Below are 19,459 nucleotides of genomic sequence, written 5' to 3'. Positions count from 1 at the left end.
CATTTGATTATAATTAACGCAATATCTTAGTATAATTACAACAAACAACATTCTAATACAATTGGTGCAATACTGCAGTACAATCGTAACTAACATTCTAATACAATCGTAACTAACAACATCCTAATACAACGAGATAGTATGAAGTAATTCAATAATGAGTACCGCAACATTCTAATATAATTATAATTATGATCAGTCCATAATATTCTAATATAATCATGATTAGCGAATATTTTAGTGCAGTTTTTCATCTTTTCTCTGGCAATATGTTTCTTAGAACATATATAGTGTCCCTGAAAATCAAATTCACTGTTTGGTTAAAAATAAACTCTAATGTCGTAATCTGGCAACTACAAAATGAGTTACATAGTATTACTCCCTCCGTCCTAGTTGTCACATTTCTATTTTTGTTAGTCAAATTGACTAAATTTTGATCAAAGATTATAAGTCACTCACTCATTATTTTAAAAAACTGAAAATCACATCTTAAAGTAGATTAAAAGTTGTTTTTAGTGACATATTTTTTTTATTTTGTCAATTGATAAAATATTAATAAATTTCAGTCAAATTTTAGTCAATTTGACCGACACAATACAAAATGTGACAACTAAAATAGGACGGAAGGACCGACGGAGTATTAAATTTTCTAGTGGCGCCAAAAGCTTATGCGAAATGACAAATGCATAACCGTGCCGTGTGTGGCGTATTAACTGAACTCATTTCTTTTGCTCTCTTAACTTCAAAATTGTCAGTAGTGTTGTGTTCTCTGGTAATTACTTGAATTGCAGTTAAAATTAGTGACCATTTGAATAATCTTATATTATCACCAACTTATGAATCGTTAAAATATATAATAATAATAATTTTGAAATATTATGGAAGTAAATACATTATAATTTATACTAATACCATTCTAGACCCTGAATATATCATTCTCATTTATCAAAAAATTATTTTCAAACCATACATTATTTCATAAATTTGTTCGTTGAAGAAAAAATCTTACCAAACAGGCTCAATAATTTATAGTGTTTCATTTATAACAAAAATAATAATAAAATGCAAAAAATACGCCAAAAAAAGAAAGAAAGTGATTTGAAAAGGTTGACCCACACGCTCCCGCGACTCGTTCCTGCCTCTTACTCTTTCTTCTGTCAAGCCCAAACTCATATTTTATTATTCTTGTTTTTTCATGCTCTCCTTTTCACACGTATATATACACGCACAACACAATAACACATTATACGTATATACTCCCCTGAGCTAGCTCACCATGAACTCTCAATGACTACTCTCTCTCATTGTGCTCTCTTTTTTCTCTTCTCTCTCTCCTTTCTCCCCCTCTCTCTCGTCTCTCTCCCAACCTTCTCCATCTCTCGCTCTCCTCATGACAACTCTATTGTAATCTGCTCAGTCATGCAACAGCGCCATCAGCTCAGCTGCAAGACTTTTGCGCACCAAGTTGAAGATCGTAAGTATGATGAGATAGGTGAATTTGAGGGCGTTTCTTTTTCTGGGGTTGTTGGGGGTGATGGGTATGTTTGTGGGCTTGATGAGGATAGGTCTAATATAATTTGCTGGAGGTTTGGTGGTGGTGATGGTGTGGTGGTGAGTAAGAGGATTTATAGTGGCCCGGTTGTTGATGATTTGGCGTCTGGGAGGGAGAGGATTTGTGGGGTTTTGGGGGGTGGGAGAAGCTTAGAGTGCTGGCAGTGGAGGAAGTTTAAAAGGCCTGGTGCGAAATTTTCGGGGGGTTTGGCTGTTGGGGGTGATTTCGTTTGTGGGTTGGTGGGATTAGGCCAAATTCAGTGTTTTGGGAATTTGAGTGGGGTTGGGGGTGGTGTGTTTAGGGGGAATTACAGTAGTGTGGCTGCTGGTTTAGGGCATTTTTGCGCGATTTCTGTGAGGGGGAGGATCAAGTGTTGGGGGGATAATTTGGTGGGTGATCCGCCTAAGGGTTTGTTTAAAGGGTTGGCTTTGGGGGATGGGAGGAGTTGTGGGATTAGAGTTGATGGGAGGGTGGTTTGTTGGGGGGAGGGTGGGTTTCGTTTGCCTTGGGGTCTTGAGGGGACTAGTTTTGAGGCAATTGAGGCCAATGGAGGTGTTTTTTGTGGCGTTGGGACAAAGGATTATGGTTTGTATTGTTGGGGGGATGAGGTTTTTGATGCTAATGGTTTGGTGTTTGAGAATGTGATGGCAGGTGTGTGTAGAAGGGAATGCCCTTGTGGTGCTTCCCCTGGGGCTGGGAGGTTTTGTGGGCAAGGATTAATGGTTTGTAAACCATGTGATCCTGTGCCTACGGTTGAAAATCCGGTTCCTGTGTGGGTTCCGGAGCCAGAAAGCAAACATGGTGGTGTTAATTGGACCACAAAAAATGTTGCATTGCTGGTTGTTGGTTGTGTTGGGACTTGTTCATCGGTTATACTTTTGTTTGTCTTGTGTTTTCGTTATAAAAAGGGAACTAGGGGTTCTCATCGAGTTCATGATTCAGGACCGCTGGATGATGTTGAAATGCCTCCTCAACTGACGAGTCCTAAAGAAGCTGCCCGTGCCCCAGTTCTAGAGAAGAGACTGAGTCAAATGTTTAGTATGGAGAATGGGGGTAACTTGGAAGATTTCAGTTTCTCCGTCCTAGTTAGAGCCACCAATAGTTTCTCAGACGAGCACAAGATTGGGAGTGGGAGCTTTGGCTCAGTTTACCGAGCTACATTACAAGATGGGCGGGAAGTAGCTATCAAACGAGCTCAATTAACTAAATGTCCGTCATTGGATGGTGCTCGTGGTGGTGTCAATTACAATATTACCAAGCGTCAAGATGAGAATGAGTATGCATTTGTGAACGAACTCGAATGCCTGTCACGCCTCAACCACAAAAACCTTGTTCGTTTACTAGGCTTCTGTGAAGATTGCAATGAGTATGCACTGATCTACGAGTACATGAACAATGGCAGTCTCCATGATCATCTACACAATCCTCAAACCAATGCTACCATGTCTTGGCCAACCCGTATTCAAGTAGCCCTCGATGCAGCCAGGGGAATCCAATACCTCCACGTGTACGCAGACCCCCCAATCATTCACCGCGATATCAAGTCATCAAACATACTCCTCGATTCCACATGGACTGCCAAGGTATCAGATTTTGGACTCTCCTTAATGGGGCCTCAAGAAAACATGTCACACCTTTCATTACACGCTGCTGGCACTGTTGGTTACATAGACCCCGAGTACTTCAGATTACAACAATTAACAACTAAGAGCGATGTTTATAGCTTTGGTGTTCTGTTATTGGAACTCCTATCAGGTTACAAGGCAATTCACTTGAATGAGGAGAGAATGCCACGAAATGTAGTCGACTACATGGTTCCATATATAGTCCAGGACAACATTCATCACGTATTAGACCCCAAACTGCCCCCTCCGACGCCACTGGAGATAGAAGCCATCGCGTACATTGGGTACCTTGCTACTGATTGTGTAATGCTCGGCAGCCAAGATCGACCAACAATGTCCGACATTGTAAATAGCTTAGAAAGAGCATTGCTAGCTTGTTTTGCAGCACCAGCATTATCTCATTCTTCCACCAATTCTTCATCGTAAATTGTAGATATGCATCTCTCAATTCATATTGTTTAATTTAGCTTTAGAAATTGTTGTATAGCCAGTTTGTGCAAACATTTTTGATGACCAAAGTGAAAAAAAATATTACCACATTACGAAAAATTTGCTGACGGTGTATCACAATTACCAATTATCGAAGGTCGAGAGTTCAAATCTTATAAAAGACGAGACGAGGAGTGATTTAGTGTTTTTAATCATATAGTAAATCAAATGTGCATATTGTCATAGCCCCTGCCACAGTAATAGCTTATATTCCATTCCTGTGAGCCTCCAAGTTGGGAGAGTTGACGGATACGAGTGTGCTAGCAGTTTTCCAACTTAGTGAGATGTACAGAAGCTAGTCTAGACTGGATTATCAAAAGAAAAGTTCCAGGAGTACTTGTTGGGGCAAGAAAATTAATATTGCATCTTTGATTTCCTCTCCACCCCTCCAAAGTCAAGTGAAATATGATAGTATATATATTTGAGAGTAAAAAATGGATTACAGCAGAGTTATAATAGTGGTTAGGTTATTGAACAAACGGGGTTGACTATGTAATTTGGAGGTTGACTGGTGTGTGGTTATTATCAGTCATTGTAGTGCTGGGTCAATACATTCAGTTAAAAGTAGATGCAACCAAAATATGTAGACTTTGAATTATTCCAACTTGCTGTAATACTATTCCTATTCTGGTGACTTTCATACCAAAATAATGGAACCTTAAGGTTCAACTTGGTCATCAGGTGATGAAACATATTCATCACCAAATTTTATTGGTCATTTTGGGTTTTCAAGGGACCTGAGTAAAGGAGTGAAGAACCAGACTAGCAGAGGCAAGTGTAAATTGTGTGGATGAACCCCAGCAGGGAGGAGGTGCTGAAATAATTTTAATTCAGATAATTATAATATTAAGAAAAATCAACTTGGTTGGATTTGCTTAAGAAAAATACATCATTATCATAATTGATTATATTGAGAAAGAACAGCAACTTGATTGATTTAATTAGCTAATGCTAGCCGACTTTTAGTAGTAGTAGACAAAACAGTTAATTATTCCAAAATTTATATGTCTGTATATAATTAAAATATTTTAATATCTTGATCTCCTGGGATTGTGTTACAGTATACAGTGGCTATGGGAGGTTGGGAAGAGAGGAGAAAAACAAGCATGAAAAGAGTGCATGTTGCTTGCATGAGTTGTTTCCTTGTTTTTCTATATCCATACGAGTATTTTTTGTATATTCATATTTAATTTGAGGGGTGGCTCTGAAGAGAGAATCAGTCTTTAAAATAATAGAACCATAGGTTCTGCTGCGAAACCCTAAATTTTAAATAGATTTTTAGGATCTAAATCTAAATACATGTTTTTTCATGTTTATTCATCGTTGGGTGTGTTTAAAAATAATTTATTGACAATTTTTTGCATGTGAAGTTCCGCTGCAGAACCCTAACTAATAGTAGAAATAAGGTAAAGGTTGTATAGGTTCTCTCTTCTCTTGAACATGATCCAGTTATCCACATTATAATCATTATATATGATATATGATATATACAAGTTAGTTATAAGAATTTGTTTCGTCTCTTATTTCATTAATTTATTTTTCTCGTTCTTTATAATGTCTTTTATAAATTTACAATAGATTTTTAACGGAATTATTACAATTGTATATTCATAAATATAGTTTAAATTAGTATCCGAAATAATTCTCAAATAAGAGATGATATATTCTTATTTATAATAAAAATATTAATAAAAATAACCAATTTTTATAGAATATACTATATCATCACATTTTTTTATTATCATGTCATGTGAATAAAATCTCATATCCAATAATTGGATGGACGGAGTAGCATAAATGAAAATAAAATATGCATATATTTAATTTAATATATTAAGGCACCGTCCCTCCACATACATAATTGTTTTGTTCCAAATGTAAAATAAACACAAGAAATTAAAGAAACGTCACACCCATCTCAGTTATCATCTACTACTACGGATAGATTCTAGTACTCCTACTTGTTAGAAAAGTCAAAACAAGAAACACGCACATACACGCTTGTATTGTATGTATATCTCTCGAAATTACTATGCTATTTCTTCCTATAATTCTCAATAAATAAAACTCTCTTTACTTTTGTAAACCCCTTTATACAATAAATCTCATCTCTACCTATCAAGCCATCTACATTTCTTGATCATTATCTCAGCTATTTCATTTTAAGGTAACCCCATCTCATATATTTGACTTTTTCTTCTTACTTTTTATTGATTTGATTCTGTATGTTTCTTTGATCCATTATTGTTGATGGCTTGTTTAGCCCTTCTAGTCTATTTGTGTAAATTTGTAGTGGATGATCATGATTTGTGCTTTGAAGTTCTTGATTTTGTTGTATTTGTTGATTTTAAAGGTGTGATTTTGATGGGCTAGTGTTTGATTTCATTGATCACTGTTTGTGATTGTATGGTTTGAATTTGATTAAGTTGAGAAAGTTTGGTTTTTGAAGCTCTTATAGTTTTGTTGACTTGACTTTACTAAGTATGACAGGGGGTTTTCTTTTTGGTTTTGTAGATGATTGTTCTTTTGTTTTGTATCCTAAACCTGAATTTTATTGGATCTTCTTGTTCTTCGAGATTCTTAACATGATGTGCTTTGATTTTTGTATTGATTTTTGGGTTTCTGGTTTTAGGAAAAATGATTTCGGGAATACATAGTATTAAAATAGTTAATAATGTGGCGGCATGTGCTGAAAGAGCAACCAGTGATGCGCTGACGGGTCCAGACTGGGCTATTAATATCGAGCTATGCGATCTCATTAACACGAATCCAGGGTATGCCACATTTTGTCTTTGATAGCTGACACTGTTTATTTTTGTCCTGATGTCTTGCTTTGCACATTGCCAAGTTATTGATCATTTGAATGATATTTATTTGAAATGCTAATCTGTAATATCAAATAGAATATGTATTTTTCTCGTGAGTTGAAATATTTGATTTACTTTTCTTTTGGGTCAAGTTCCTAGTAATGCTAGATTAGAGTTACCTACTTTTCTGGTGCTTGTACTCTTGTTGCTTTCAATCAACAGGAGTCCACGGTTTCTTGTGATTAGCTCACATAGTTTGTTGGTACATATAGAGGGTGTTTGAATTTGCCTCAAATTACAGGAAATAATCCAATTTCCACTTCCTATGAAACGGGTTACGAAATACAACAAAATATATATAGTTTTGTGAACCTTCAGGAACGAAATGCCATAGAGACTTAGGATAACCTTCGGATTTCTCAAATACCGTGAGAGTAACCTTCGGGAAATAATTTTATATAGGTGCTTTGCTATGTTTTAACTTCCACATGTAAAGATACTGTGGGGGTAAATTGGAAAACAAAGATATCATTATTTTCAAGTATATCATATAATATGTTGTTGATTTCTTGATGGCTTATATAGTTCAGGACAACAGATTAGTTAATAGAATTTTGAGTTTGTATGCCAAGTTCCAAATTGAGTTGTAAAGATGTTGTGCTGTTTTACAATTTTACATCAGCAACATCTAGAAAAGAATAGGTCAGAGAGTGATTTAGGTGTCCTCTGTTGAACTAAAAATTTCTCTGTACTATATTATAGGCCATCATTCCTGTGTGGGATGTTGCTAAATAAATGCCAGATCTGTTACTTTAGTAGTGTATTTATAATATTCCTACAATGTTCTCGAAGTAGTTAAGAAGTAAAATATAATGCAACTTGTAGATAAGATAGGTAAAAATTGTAGTATAGTGACTTCTTAACTTTCTTACTCTTCGCTAAATGAGAAAGCAGCCCCCTTTGTGTTTTTAAAGGGCGAGATAAATGATCTAATATGTGAATTTATAGGGGTAGAGAACAATGAAGAAATAGAGATCGACCCATAAAGACTAAACTGGATTCTAGAAAGCTATGTTTGGCTATATCATCTGTAAGTCATGAAAAGGGGCCAAGAATTTCTTATTACTTTCTTATCAGATAGGGGTTAGAATAAAAAAGAGTTTTATTTGAAGGGAATAATATTTGTTATATATGTTTTACATTTATTCTTTTGGCTGAAAATTTGATATGTTTTGTTTCACTGTATAACTTTACACGGAAACCTTGGTTGTGTTTGGTATGCTATGGATTAGTTTAACTTCTAAATATGGTGGTCAAGTACCCGTTTTCTTGTTTCAACCTGTATGTTTTTATAAGAAAAAAAATATGCTGAGATCTTGGTTTTCATCAAACTTTCAGGCAAACGAAGGATGCTTTGAAGATACTGAAGAAGCGTCTCGGGAGTAAAAATCCAAAAATTCAGCTGCTTACTCTCTTTGTCAGTAATTGCACATTTTCTCACTCTTCCCTTTTGGTTTTACATGTTTTCGCTTGTGATAGTTCTACTGATGAATGTTATGGGCCTAGAGACGTCATTTATATATGCGCTGAACTATAGATATCATGAACTTTTCCTATAAAGTTAATCATATATTTGCTTGGAAACATTTAGGTCTCCGAAGTCCTATGACTAACCATTACCTCATTAAAAAAGGATGTATGCAGTGCTTTTCTGCTTCCTGTCCCGAGCTTTTGACAGAAACACTAAAAGAATTATTAGTTTTGTGCAGTAACTTGAGTGTTACCTTGGTTGTATTAGCTCATTATTTATACAACCATGTATCCTCCCAACATATACCAAAATCTTTATATCACAGATGGCATAATAATAATTAAGCTTCTCTTTCTCTTCCCTCTCTATTCTGACTTCTTTGACCGACACGGTAGTTAAAACACACTAACTTCTCTTTTTAGTGCCTAATCGGGGCAGGGAAATGTTAAATCCTAGTAAATGGATCAAATCAGAACCACAGTATTAGGGCAGAGAAGACCAAAAAATTACTTCTTTCTTGTGCTGTAATGTGTTTGGTCAGTGTTGGTTCAGATGAACTTTTAAAGATATTCAGCTGGACCCGTATGCAGTTCCCAACATGTTAGCTCGTAGAATTATCATTTAGGTTAGCTACCTTCTATATACATCTAGTTAAAAACAGTTGGTATCCGACCCCATGCACCTGAAGGACTTAAAAGTCAAGTAGGTCAAGTCATTGTACTCTCAAATTTGACTGTGTTTTTTAAACTGCAATAAGTCAAGTCTTTCCATATTAGGTGTACATCCATAATTTGTAGTAAACAATGAAGTGATAAGAAAAGTTCTTAGCTTCCTATTTTGTTTGCATTGATGTTCAGCTTTTTTAGCAATGACCTCCTACTGGTTGACATCATGGCTTATACTGGGTCATTTAAAACAGGTACTGGAGACTCTTAGCAAAAATTGTGGAGAAAATATCTTTCAATATATTGTTGAGCGGGATATATTACACGAAATGGTTAAAATTGTAAAAAAGAAGGTGAGTTATCTTTCTTCCTTTGATATATACTCTTAATTTCTGGAAGGTACTCATGTCTTGTCATTCTTATACTGTATAATGATTTTGCAGCCCGATTTAAATGTGCGGGAGAAAATATTGATTTTAATAGATACCTGGCAAGAAGCTCTGGGAGGATCAGGGGCACGGTTTCCCCAATATTATACTGCTTACAATGAATTGAAGGTAGTTTTCAGTGTATTTACTCTGCTAGCAAATAAATTATTCATCCAGGACCATTTGTGATTAATAGGTATAAACTGAGTTGCTCGAACAAATATTGGTTGGCCTAGCTTGAGAATGATTTAGTGAGCAGATCTATTTTGAAGGGGGGCTAATACAATCTATATTTTTTTGTACCTATGAAATTGCTCTTGTATGACATTATCTTTAAATGAGCTCTTAAGCTAGCACAATTTCATTTTCTTTAAATGAGTTCTTAAGCTAGTATTTGCTTCTGGCATGGTAATCAGTGATCAGGTTTTACATATATACAATCAAAACAGTATATTTTGGTGAATCTCTCATTCACAAGTATACTTTTGATTGATCATATTATTCATACAACAATCATAGCTCCATCGATGTAATATGGTAAAAAATATAATGCAATTTAGTTCATACAATAATTTGTTTAATTTAGACATCAATATCGATATCCATCCTCAATTAACTGATACACCTTAATTTATTCAGTCTATTGGCGTAGAATTCCCACCCCGTGAGGAGAACAGTGTACCATTGTTTACACCACCACAGACCCAGCCGTTAATGCACCCACCACCAATTGCTCACCCTGCTTCGACATACGAGGAAGCTGCTATTCAGGCATCTCTCCAGTCTGAGGCTCCTGGACTGAGGTAAGATTATAGGCATTCATCCATTGTTGTTATTCAATCAGTTGCACAATGTGAAGTCTACTTTTTGGATATTACCGGTCTGGCGGTCTGTGTTGTTTTATGTTACCCCAGTGTAAATATAGTTTTATGAGCAGTAACATGATATACATTGACTTTGTATGGGCCTCGATCATTTTATTTGATGTACTCTAAATATTCATCATATCTTATGTTTTGTTTAGTAGAGCATGGTTCTCGTATTATCCTTACAATAAACCTAGGTAGAACAAAGATATACTTGATAAATAAAAAAAATGAACTATGACATTTTTTAAGAACTGACCAACACAAACCTTTATGCTAGTTACATATTTCAACATTTTAATAAAATCTCAACATTTGCTGCTGTGAGTACTGTATTTATTAGTTGCGGAGGTGGGATAATCATTATTCTTATGGGTGAGCACATCAGGAAAATTAATAAACCAAACATCACTCTATATTCTTACTCTTGAACACCAATGTACATATTTCTTGTGTTTTCTTGTATGCATCATCACCTATTCCCATTTGGGTGTGTCTTTGACCTGTTTACACCTGTTAAGAGTGGCACTAGGCAGCAATGAACATCATTTTTTACACTTTTTCTGATAACTAAAGTTGTACTCCATTTGATTTTTTGGGTAGAAATAATAATTTATTTATTCTATATCAGTCTCACCAAGTATAGGGAAAAATTTATAGATTTTTTGTTGTTAGATTAGAGAGAACTACGTACTTATTGCTCTTAGACTTTTATATACAGATCATGTGGTCACATTTGCCTTTATTGCTGTATGTAAAAGTTCTGCTGCTAATTTTCTCAGCTAGTCGAATTGGGCTGCAACACCTAATCTTCCTTCTCTTTCTTCTTTAAATCTAATCTTCTCCGCTATTGGTCCTTAAGCACCTTAGACCAACATAAATGTATTTGTCCAATTAATGCAGCTTGACTGAGATTCACACTGCTGAAGGACTAGCAGATGTGTTGATGGAAATGCTTAGTGCGTTGGATCCTCAAAATCGCGAGGTATAATTTATGATGAAGTTTGGTTACGATCTGATGAGTTGTTAGTTGTCATACTAGACTGCAATCTGTTTGTGTTCTTCGTGGCAGGGTATCAAAGAAGAAGTGATTGTTGACTTGGTTGAGCAGTGTCGTTCCTACCAAAAGCGTGTCATGGTTCTTGTGAACAATACATCGTGAGTAGAAAGTTAATACATTCACTTGTGACATTTGTTAATTTGATATATATGCTCACAGATTGTTTATTGGTTTTCAGAGATGAAGAGCTCCTCATGAAGGGTTTGACATTAAATGATACACTTCAGCGTGTTCTTAGCCGCCACGATGACATTGCAAAAGGAACAGCTGCTCCAAGAGTAGGACAAACACAAACTTCAGTTGTCCCTTTAGTCAATGTGACTCACGAGGATGAGGAGCCTGAAGATGATTTTTCTCAGCTAGCTCTCAGGTAGTTTTGAAATACCACTTTCTTACCATTTTTTTGTTCTATCTATCTTCTAACAGATATATAGTCTGGGTTCTTAATTAATTATCTAATCTTTGAATCAAACATGCATTTTGCAGGTCATCAAGGGATACTCTGCAAGGACAAGGACGAAAACCAGCAAATGGTCATATTGAAACGAGTGCAAACCCGTCTAAAAAGCCGGTTAACTCAGATTATGGTCAAATTGATTATCTGAGTGGTGATGTTTACAGCTCTGAAAGGACTTCAGGAGCCTCTGGATATACCCCTGTGCCAGTACCAACTCATGTAAACAACACAAAATCTTCTGCCCCATCAAAAGCAAAAGTGTCCTTCTCTCCACCTTCTGACGATTTTATAAACCCAACTGCCTCCGATGATGATTTTATAAACCCTACTGCCTCAATATTCTCTGAGAATCGGTCCACATATGGTGAACAATCTGCAACAACCAAACCTATTGAGCGGTCGGCTTCAATTCCTTTGGAAACTCCTGTGTACCTCCCACCCCCTCCTTCTAAGCATAGTCAGAGAACACAGTTCTTTAAACAACATAGTGCAGGCGCTCCATCAGGCGGTGGCTCAGGTTCCTCCTATGATAGCTTAGTCGGGAAAACTAATAATCTCTCCCTGAATTCGTCAACCCCGAAGAAGCCAGATAATTCTGAAGATGCACTTTTTAAAGATCTGGTTGATTTTGCGAAAGCCAAGTCTTCGTCGTCATCGAAACCTAGTAGAGCTTTTTAAAAGTAGTTTAAACTGCATTCTTAGTTTCATTGGATAATTTTATCAAGAGATGATTCCTTTAATAAACTTTGATGATTATGGACCTGTGGATCCGACTGCTTGGTTTGTAGTAAGCGAATGAGTGGACATATAAAAGATTTATGAGTGTGAATGTATATTTTTCTTGTTTATTTCGGGTAGAGTACCGAGTAAAGGCTTTATATGTCATAATTTTCACTACCAATATCCAAAATGTCAAGTCTGAAGAAATAGTACAAAATACCAGATAATGAGGTGTTCTGATTTATGAATAAAATTCTAGATCATGTTGTGTTTAAGTAGGTGTTGTTTAAGTCTGAAAATCATTAAAAAAAGCGTAGCACAATGTTGATGTTGTGTTTTAGTAGTAATATGCTACATAAAATGCGTTTAGGATCTCATAAATCTCTTGAGTAGTATTGAAAAGCTACGTTTAGGATCTCATAAATCTCTTGAGTAGTATTGAAAAGCAAAAGAGGATAAAAATTGCATAATCTAACGTTTTGGATTGTAAAATGTTAGGTCGGAATTATTTTCTCGGACATTGGTGTTCACTTTCTCTGACATTGATATTTGGAACATTTTTTTTTGAAAATTGTGACAGTGAGTTCCGTCATTTTAGAGTAGCCTGGCAAAACGCTCTTTCTCTCTCTTGTTCTTAAAGATGGCAATGCAAAAGAATTGTAAGTGAAGTATTTCATTGAATGAATGAGTCCAGATACAAAAGAAAAAACGACCCTGGAAACTGAATTGCTGGCTACACATCACTGGAAGTCGATACTCAGATCCTCCAAAAAAATGGAATGCAATTATGCAACTCTATAAAAGCCTGATTGAAGCTTTAACCTTAGACTCACCAGTATTATATACTCTTGTTAATTGCAATTTAACATGTAAGTTATAGTAGAAAAGCTACCAGAGCCTGAAACAGAGATTTCGGAGTTCCACAGTTCTTCTGGTGATGAGGAACCTCTTTTGCGGCTAATAAGCTGTGCTTCAGATGATCTCCTCGTCTTTCCTGAAACGTCAACAAGTCTTTGGATCAAATTTACTAGATTGATGCTGTCTGTGATGCATACTAATTTGATTTACCTGTGCAGCATCTTTAAGTGCCCCCCAGCTCTCGACGCGGTTATACTTCTTAGAACTAGAGTGGAAGTAAACTCGAACTGATGCGTTCATTAAATCTTGATGCTCACTGAAAAATGCTGAGTCCCCATGCAGCACGGCCATGAGAACCTGGAATAGCAAGTAACAGAGAGTTGGATTTCAAGAACTGTATCGAAACAATAGGTCATAAGCCTTTCTATTATAAATCCAGCATTCGCGGACAATCTGTTAGATGATTATACATCAGGCTTACCAGAGGCAACTCCTTCGAGAAGATGTGGTATCTGAACTCCGCGGCTAGGTCTAGTAACTGATTTGGTCCACTCACGTAGCAGTGCACGTCGAGACAGACATTCCCATTCACTTCTGTCCACTGAGCAACCACATCATCCTTATTATACCATCCTTTCAACTGCCATTCAAACACTTCAATTGTAATTAAATAAAACAGAACCAAGAAATATTATGTGTAGAGATGTAAGTTACCTGATCAAGGTGGACGAGTCTTGAAATGGTTAATGTGAGGTTAGCAGTAAAGTCACAATGTGAGAGTGTGTAGCTTCTTGGCACAATTCTGGTGTATCGATGAGGCTCTTCGCCTTTAAATTCAACCTTCAGTTTTGATGCTTCAAATCGCGCAGGAGGGCCCAAAAGTCTGACAGCCTAACAATAGCCACACGCCAAATATACATTATAATGAAAACCGGAAGTCTGAATCAATAATTTGTTCCTATAGCTAAGAAATTTGTATAGTGGAACATGATGGAGTTTTAAGTACCTGGAAAACAAGGGGATTGTAAGAGGATCCTCTGTCGGAAAACGTGACTGCTGAGGGGGGTGAAGAACAACAAGACTTGAAGGTACTGTTATAATTATGCGCAGACGAAGCAAAATGAAGACAATGACTAGCCATACAAGACTGCATAAGAGCAGCAAACTCATCCTCCCCAGAGCCCTCTAGCTTCTTTTCTTCAAACACCAACCTCCCACCATTATCAGGTTTTTCACTTCCCTTGTCTATCTTCTGTGTATTACTATGTGACACAATTTTTAAAGAGAGAATGTGGGTTTGTGTGGATGCAGTGTGAGCAAACTTCTGAGGGTTCCAAATTTTAAAAATATTTTATTTGCAAGTATTTTCATGTTCTGTTTTTGAGATGTTGGTGTAGAGATATTGCAAGGAGCTAGGGATATCTTGAAATGCATCAACTACCACTCATTCTTCTGGAGCTTACCCTACTAGATTATGCACACTCCACACTTTCTATTTCCTTTTTTCTAAGTGACATGTTCCATTCTTTTCCACTTACAAAAATATTTGCCATTTCTTTCCACAGAATTTAATAAATTTGTCATATTAATTATTATATACTCAAATAAATTGAATTAATGAACGTGCAATGATTGTAAAAAGTTGTGCAAAATGAACTCCATTCGACATCAGTATATCCTGACACCTCTCTCTTGATGGATGCAATTGCCTGTAACGATGAGCGTTTACTAATTTTATACTACATTCCTTCTGTCAGGGTCGGAACCATGGATTTCAGAGAGTTTGCAGCTTGTAGAAAGATGCTTAATAATATTAGTTTCAGAGTCAAGTGGTTAAGGCAATGGTTACATTCGTTTAGATGGAATTCCTCTAACTATTTTGCGGTTATACGAATAACTTCCAGACTTCAGCCCTCAACCTTGTATACCACTGACATCTGAGTATCACAGTATCAGCAGGCTGCAACTAATGACTGTAGTCTGTATATGAAACTTTGGCATAAGTAAAAATTTGCAATGTGTTGGTTGGGAGGAAAGAGGTGTATATATATATAATGTGCAATCTGATTTAAAAAAAAATATTGGTGATACATTCTGTGCAAAATACACAAAGATACAGTTCATTTGTCAAAGCCTTGTGCCTTTCTGTTTCTATGGGACATGCATTAGAATCATTTGTGCAGGTGTTACGCGTCAACATTTATCATTTGCTTCTATACACAATCTCTTCATCATCCACATCAAAAGCCGGATTGCACAGACACCTAAAGAGTCTCCCAATGCCCTGGGAGATGGAAAATCCAAGTCATTACATCCATTCTTAGTATTTACAGGCGCATCAAGAACCAAAAAGTATACCTGTGTTACTAGAGGAGCTCGATAATTGAGTGCTCTTGGTGTATCCTCGTCATCACTACTGTCTGAACTGGTTTCAGCTACTTTCTTCTTTGAAGTCCCACTAGTTTGAGCATACTTGTCCCTCTGTAACACAAACCTAAATTCAGTTGGGAAATAAAAAGAAAATATTTTGATGACTTATTTACTTAAAAAACCCGTAATTATCTATAACCTGAAAAATTTTCCCCAGTAATTTAAGGGCAGAAGCGCGCAATTTCAGTTCTTCCTTCTTAACACCAGTTTCTAGTATAACCTGAAAATGACCACTTAAAGATTAAGAACTTGTTGCTGCTGCTGATGCAGATTGCAATTTTATAGATCAACCCAGCGCATCAAGTAAGGATCGTAGTTTTATATTATTTGATATTAAAAAGAGGTTATTGTGCCCATTCATTGTGACTGAAACAGAATTTGGGATAAAGTTCTAACCATTTGGCATACGTGTAAAAGGGTTACTTCGATATCAACCACATTTAATTTCCAGAGGGAGTTCATAAGTGTGTCCTTGTTTAATCGTAGATGTGACTCCAGATCATTTTCAGGGCCACTGCCGTCCATCTTAAACTGGCGACGAATATCTTCCTGAAGTTGCAGCAGTTGAAATGCACCTGAAAAAAGCCCTCATTAAATTCACATTTCACAGGTGTTCTAATATTTTCCTTCAAATGACAATTTTAAAGCAGATGAAGTTGAAGGATGACTTTTTTATATGATACTGTAATACCTCTTGCTGCAGTAATTTGAGATTTCCAGAAGTGCCCTTTATTTCGTACCCACTCAGCCATAAATGGAACCCCTAGATAAATAGCTTTCTTTCCAAGCTCTTGTGCAGCCTGCCTCTCATATATGTAGCCAATTGTATGTAAAATGTTCACCCCAAAAGCTGGAATTTAGCATTGGATGGTTCATCGAATAAGTAAAGTTTGTGAACATGGTTAATCTAATGCATATACATTTTTTGGAGAGCTACATATACTTTTACACTTCAGTACATCAGATCTTATGTCTGATTGATATACTTGCTCACATATCTCTACTGAGTCTGAGATAGTTGAGAATTTCTGAAGACTTAAATTGATTTGGGCACATTGAATTTTGGTGGATAAAAAGTATATTAAGAGTAGCAACATATACTAGTTTACAAGTGATGAAAATGAAACTAGTTGGTTTACCTGTATGTGACAATCGTTCTGCTTCAGTTTCAGCGAAGTGCTGGAATCCTTCTCTGTCACCTCGAACATATTGTTGAAGAATGTTTTTCAGTTTCCCAGCAAGTTTATCTTCCCTGTCTTTCTGGACCGCCTTCAGTAGATGGTATAGCAATGTGTGACATTAATACGATTTTTAAATGTTGCTAGATTATGCTGGCATGCTTCATATATTATAAATCTTGTTAATAAAGCTTATTAGTTTCAATGTCTATCTGGAACCAGAACAGGACTAGACCAGTTGGACTCATACATGATATTATGGCAGCTGAGTCCTCATTATAACACACAGAGCTGATTTATACTTGATATACAGACTATAACGAGACATTTAGAATTCTGGCTATCTTTTCAGAAAAGCTTCAATACTGCCTATCAACCTCATAGCTTGGGAAGGAAAAAAACCTTCCTTCTGTAAACCTGAGTATCTTTTAGCTTGATGGATTTACCTACGAGTTTGTGTATACGTAGCCATCTGATTATGGGAGTATGTACAACAATCGTATAGCTAATTAAAGTGTCTGATCATAAAATCGCTAAATTTTTTAAGTCAAAAAATACTTGCCTTTAACTTCTCATTCAATCTTTCTGGATTGTCACTTTCACTAGCTAACTCAGAGGATGCCATTGATGCTACAGCCAGATGTCCAATATAGTCTTCGAAAAGCTCACTTCCAAACAGAAGAGCAAAGACAGCAGTGGGATCAAGCATGGTGTCCCTGAGATGTAACTAATCTTATCAGACACATTGAATACACTAAAGAAAATTTTGATCCAAAGTCATCACATAAGAGTATGACTGTAGAATATGTTCACTAGCACAAATGTTTCCATATTGTGACCAAATGTATGTGAAGCGTGCTTGGAAATCACATTTGCTAGTTATTAGCAAACTGATTTCCTAATCAATTGCCTTATTATACCTCACATTGTCAAACATGAGCATATAAAGAAGATGCTTACTTAGATATGCAATACTTTCCATTGCGGTCATATGCATCCCTTTGCACTGGATCACTCAAAACCTGATAAGCTTCACCTAGTACCTGCAGACGTCTGAGTTGCCTCTTAAAAACCCAAATCACATCAACTCATAGTAATCTACTTTTGCTATCAACTATTTGTCCAAGGAAGAAATGAACTTGCCTGAAATCTCTCAGCTGCCCTAGGGTCATTTGGATTTTTATCAGGATGAACCTGTCTTGCCTGCAACAGTAAATGTAATTATACAACTCTTAAAAAAATAATGATACAAAAAATTCTTGTATCCATATGAATCTACCTAGATGACAAAAGTATGAGCGCCACCCTAGATTAAATTGTATTTTCATTTTTTTTAATCTTTTTAATTTACATATTTTTTAACTAACAAATTTTATTAAATCCAGGAAAATCTTTATAATAAAGATGCTTGGAAGACATTACTACTGCCTCAAAGCTCATGAGATTGACAGATCAACACTTGATGTATATAGTCTCACATAATCATCAGTTACATCGTCATGTGACATCTGTTAATACATTATCCTAACATCTTGAGATTTTAGGAAGACAGTAATTTACTCAACGGAAACTGACAATTGACAAACCAACCCGAGTCTCAATAATTTAATTTCTCTCTAATATAACAAATACCAGAATTTAATAATCAAAGCCGCAACTCAATCAAACAACATGCATGATATAAAAACATGAACCAAAAATATATAAAAATTCAAGACCTTGAGATAATAAGCTTTCCTAATCTCCTCCTCCGAAGCAGCCGGAATAACACCAAGAACATCATAGTATTCCGTTTCCTTCACCATTGTACCTCCAAAATCTCGAAGCTTCTCTCCGGATGGTTGATGAACACACAGTGTGATATACAGCAAAAGACAGAGAGAAAGAAGTAGAAAAAGAAACTTGAAAAAAAATATGAAAAGTTAAAGAGAGCGAAGTGATTAAAACCCACGAGATGAACCTAGCTTTCCAGGTTCTGAAGGAGATAATAAATATTGTGAACATGCTTTTTATTTAACTTTTCCGCGGGAGGAAACAGTTTTTTAACTGTCACTTTGCAAGAACACTGCCTTTTTGTGCTGTCTGTGGGCCTGGTCCTGGAAAATGGCAGGCCCTGATTCCTGTGAGTAGGGTTGTAGCCCATTAGGCTAATGGATGGGCCATGACACTTGCATATATTATGGATGGTGTTGCCTATTTGCCATCCATGTATCAATTTAATAAATTTCGATAAGTTACGTTTTCACAAAATAAACTTTGAATTATAGTATTATGTCTTTCTCTCTCTATATATATAAAATAAACATAAATTTTATTAAATTATATATGGACCTATCATATAAAATTTACGAATGTATAATAGAGAATATTTAAAAAAAATATTTTACTAGATTAGTCGATAAATTTAAATAAATTTAATTGATCATTGCTATTAACACCACAATGTATTTTTAACTTTCATATTTGAATTCTTATTTTTTTAACATATCGGGCACATTAAAGTAAAATATCTTTTCACATAACTTAACATGATTGTAAAATATTTGTTGATTTTGCACTCTTTTTCAACCACGGACACATATTCTAGGAGTCGTTTGGTTCGTGGAACGGTATCGGGTTGGAATTAAGTATCGGTTTGGGGTGGTATGCGGTTAAGGTATCATTTCTGATATCTTCTGTTTGGTTGAGTGTTGGAATGAATCTATTTAATTTAATATATTATCATGTTATTGATTAAATTAAAATATTTTATTAAATAAAAAATTATAAATATTTTTGTTATTATTAATAACA

General features: G+C 35.8%; 4 protein-coding genes across 5 annotated transcripts; 2 read left to right on the top strand and 2 right to left on the bottom strand.

The window, feature by feature from the left end:
- Window positions 1-1,234: 1,234 nt before the first annotated feature.
- Window positions 1,235-3,741, top strand: LOC108215691 (serine/threonine-protein kinase-like protein CCR4). Its single transcript, XM_017388236.2, has one exon. The coding sequence runs from the start codon at window positions 1,288-1,290 to the stop codon at window positions 3,601-3,603; it is 2,316 nt and encodes a 771-aa protein (XP_017243725.1). The 5' UTR covers window positions 1,235-1,287; the 3' UTR covers window positions 3,604-3,741.
- A 1,841-nt stretch (window positions 3,742-5,582) lies between these two features.
- On the top strand, window positions 5,583-12,328 carry LOC108218996 (TOM1-like protein 4). The gene is made up of 10 exons (XM_017392216.2): window positions 5,583-5,833; window positions 6,299-6,440; window positions 7,872-7,950; window positions 8,924-9,022; window positions 9,113-9,226; window positions 9,737-9,900; window positions 10,867-10,948; window positions 11,036-11,121; window positions 11,202-11,393; window positions 11,510-12,328. The coding sequence occupies exons 2-10, from the start codon at window positions 6,304-6,306 to the stop codon at window positions 12,156-12,158; spliced, it is 1,602 nt and encodes a 533-aa protein (XP_017247705.1). The 5' UTR covers window positions 5,583-5,833; window positions 6,299-6,303; the 3' UTR covers window positions 12,159-12,328.
- A 526-nt stretch (window positions 12,329-12,854) lies between these two features.
- Window positions 12,855-14,499, bottom strand: LOC108216602 (magnesium dechelatase SGRL, chloroplastic-like). 2 transcript variants are annotated; one of them, XM_017389407.2, is made up of 5 exons: window positions 14,065-14,499; window positions 13,773-13,949; window positions 13,540-13,698; window positions 13,269-13,415; window positions 12,855-13,194 (listed from the first exon to the last, which is right to left on the bottom strand). In XM_017389407.2, exons 1-5 carry the CDS (start codon window positions 14,209-14,211, stop codon window positions 13,075-13,077), a joined length of 750 nt encoding a protein of 249 aa, XP_017244896.1. In that variant the 5' UTR covers window positions 14,212-14,499; the 3' UTR covers window positions 12,855-13,074. The 2 variants fall into 2 exon arrangements, with proteins under 2 accessions (XP_017244896.1, XP_063947380.1); XM_064091310.1 differs by having other exon boundaries at window positions 13,079-13,211; window positions 14,065-14,462.
- Window positions 14,500-15,088: 589 nt separating this feature from the next.
- On the bottom strand, window positions 15,089-18,671 carry LOC108216915 (chaperone protein dnaJ 10). The gene is made up of 10 exons (XM_017389778.2): window positions 18,385-18,671; window positions 17,810-17,869; window positions 17,627-17,709; window positions 17,229-17,382; window positions 16,628-16,757; window positions 16,180-16,338; window positions 15,885-16,063; window positions 15,628-15,708; window positions 15,417-15,539; window positions 15,089-15,342 (listed from the first exon to the last, which is right to left on the bottom strand). The coding sequence occupies exons 1-10, from the start codon at window positions 18,469-18,471 to the stop codon at window positions 15,262-15,264; spliced, it is 1,137 nt and encodes a 378-aa protein (XP_017245267.1). The 5' UTR covers window positions 18,472-18,671; the 3' UTR covers window positions 15,089-15,261.
- Between the last annotated feature and the right edge of the window lie 788 nt (window positions 18,672-19,459).

The sequence above is a fragment of the Daucus carota genome, chromosome 4 (assembly GCF_001625215.2).
Source record: "Daucus carota subsp. sativus chromosome 4, DH1 v3.0, whole genome shotgun sequence".
NCBI classification, from domain to species: Eukaryota; Viridiplantae; Streptophyta; class Magnoliopsida; order Apiales; family Apiaceae; genus Daucus; species Daucus carota.
This window is presented reverse-complemented; position numbering and strand designations above follow the sequence as displayed.

Coding starts and splice junctions, on each gene's coding strand:
- LOC108218996 (XM_017392216.2), top strand. CDS start 6,304: ATGATTTCGGGAATACATAGTATTAAAATAGTTAATAATGTGGCGGCA. Junction 9,901..10,866: donor TCTGAGGCTCCTGGACTGAG/GTAAGATTATAG, acceptor CAATTAATGCAG/CTTGACTGAGATTCACACTG. Junction 11,122..11,201: donor GTTCTTGTGAACAATACATC/GTGAGTAGAAAG, acceptor ATTGGTTTTCAG/AGATGAAGAGCTCCTCATGA.
- LOC108216915 (XM_017389778.2), bottom strand. CDS start 18,471: ATGGTGAAGGAAACGGAATACTATGATGTTCTTGGTGTTATTCCGGCT. Junction 17,383..17,626: donor GGAAAGTATTGCATATCTAA/GTAAGCATCTTC, acceptor GTTACATCTCAG/GGACACCATGCTTGATCCCA. Junction 16,339..16,627: donor AGAACGATTGTCACATACAG/GTAAACCAACTA, acceptor GCTAAATTCCAG/CTTTTGGGGTGAACATTTTA.
- LOC108215691 (XM_017388236.2), top strand. CDS start 1,288: ATGACTACTCTCTCTCATTGTGCTCTCTTTTTTCTCTTCTCTCTCTCC.
- LOC108216602 (XM_017389407.2), bottom strand. CDS start 14,211: ATGCAGTCTTGTATGGCTAGTCATTGTCTTCATTTTGCTTCGTCTGCG. Junction 13,699..13,772: donor GACTCGTCCACCTTGATCAG/GTAACTTACATC, acceptor TTTGAATGGCAG/TTGAAAGGATGGTATAATAA. Junction 13,195..13,268: donor CACTTAAAGATGCTGCACAG/GTAAATCAAATT, acceptor TTGACGTTTCAG/GAAAGACGAGGAGATCATCT.